This window comes from Echinops telfairi, unplaced genomic scaffold, assembly GCF_000313985.2.
Source record: "Echinops telfairi isolate 266 unplaced genomic scaffold, ASM31398v2 ScPeMD7_7468;HRSCAF=8506_0, whole genome shotgun sequence".
In the NCBI taxonomy this organism is placed as follows: Eukaryota; Metazoa; Chordata; class Mammalia; order Afrosoricida; family Tenrecidae; genus Echinops; species Echinops telfairi.
In genome coordinates, this window is record NW_022111369.1 from 68,175,156 (window position 1) to 68,176,818 (window position 1,663).

Here is a 1,663-nt window from a genome sequence, read left to right on the forward strand (position 1 = left end):
CTGAAACTTTGAGCTTCAGCAGTCTTTCTGCTTTGTTGATTTTGATGTTGCCTTTTAAACCTTGATTTTAGCATGAAGTCCGAATGAGGGATGGGTAGTATTTTAAAAGTAAAATAAAATAAACCTGTGTGCTTTTCTACCCAGCTAATATTCTTTGCTTGCTTTCCTCTGCTTTTCTCATACCTTTTTACTCTCCAGAACTGCCTAAAGTTACAGAAGGTGCGTAACACCTTTTCTTATTCTATTCTGTGTATTTTTATTATTATTTTTAACTGCCTTAGTCATGACCTGTTGATTGCTTATTTTGTGAAACTCCATACAGGGTTCAGTTCATTACTCCAAAGTCCATAGTGTAATAAAGTTAACAGTAATATTCATTATTGGCTTCCAAAGAACTATTTCATTAGGGAGAGAATGCTTTTGACGCAGTTATTATGTTCATTTTAAATATTTGTCTATTTTAAGGAGCAGAACAGAATGACTTGGGCAGTTCCTGCCCCCTAGTGGTGAATAAGCCGTCAAGCCTGACAGTTTAACATTTCCCCCATGAACCGAAATGGACTTGCTTCAATAATGGAGAGCTGCGTGCTCCCTCTCTGTAGAACTCTGCATGCTGTGTCTCACTGCCTGTGCCAGGAGTTCTAGTTCCTCCCCTTTTCTTTCTTGGAAGTGATGTATATTGCTTCCTAAATTGTCATTCTGAAGGGTGAGTCCTTTCTGTGCTTTTGAATTTGCTGATTTTTGTTCTAAGACTTACAGGCATGTGTCAGGTATTAAAGCCATGCTAAACGTTACTATTCATTGTTTACAAAATAATATTAAAAGGATGCAGATTTAAGTCGAGTGTCCTGTTATACCAAAGTCTCTAACTTGATCTAGATTGCTAACATAATCTCGTGGGGCTTAAAAATTATAGCTTTAATTTATCTCTCCTAACCTGAGACTTTCTACTCCTATAAAGAGCTACAGTCTAAACTCCAGGGGCAATTCTACCCTGTTCTATAGGCCCCTCTGAGTGGGCATCCACTCAAGAGTGAGTTCACCTGGTGGGGTGGCAGGTTCTCAGTTGAACCACTAACCACAATGTCATCCGTTTGAAGCCACCAGCCTCATCTTTCTGTTCCCATCAAAAGCTGCAGCCTCAGAAACCCTGGGTAGTTCGGTCACTATGAGTTGGTGCCAGCTCGGGGCAGTGCGCTTGGTTTTAACCTTCAATCCTTACCTCTATGCAAAATGCCCTTCTGCTAAGTGTATTCCCTCAAAAAATTGAATCAAAACAGTCATCTCAGATTTGCCTTCTCGGTCTTTTGTTAAAGAAACACAAAGACCACTGAAGTTGTCATTTCACACAGCCACTGTTGTTTTTCTTCCAAGGGAGTACCACTGAATATTAATTTCTTGTAAGCAAAGAACTAAAGTTAATATTTTTGGTACCCCAAATAAATGAATGTAGATGCATTTGCTTGTTTCGATTAAAAGCTGTTGGGGGCTGGGGAGTGGGTGGGGAGATGAAAAGGGATGAAAAGAACAAAACAACGCAGGGAAAACTGTGTCTGGAAAGGAAAGGAAAGGAAAGGAAATTGTTTCCATGTGTCCTGAAGGCATAACCAGGTTTCCCCCCACAAGCTTTAAGCTCCTCAGGTAGGAAAAGAAAAGTCAGGCC

The 1,663-nt window shown here is 40.1% G+C and overlaps 1 protein-coding gene across 1 annotated transcript in view; it reads left to right on the forward strand.

Moving 5' to 3' along the window:
- The window catches only part of EXOC1 (exocyst complex component 1), a 63,531-nt gene that overhangs the window by 16,432 nt on the left and 45,436 nt on the right, over positions 1-1,663 (forward strand). Inside the window, exons 5-6 of the mRNA XM_004706333.2 lie at positions 199-219; positions 760-770. Coding sequence (XP_004706390.1) covers positions 199-219; positions 760-770 — 32 coding nt within the window. The remainder of the gene's footprint in view (positions 1-198; positions 220-759; positions 771-1,663) is intronic.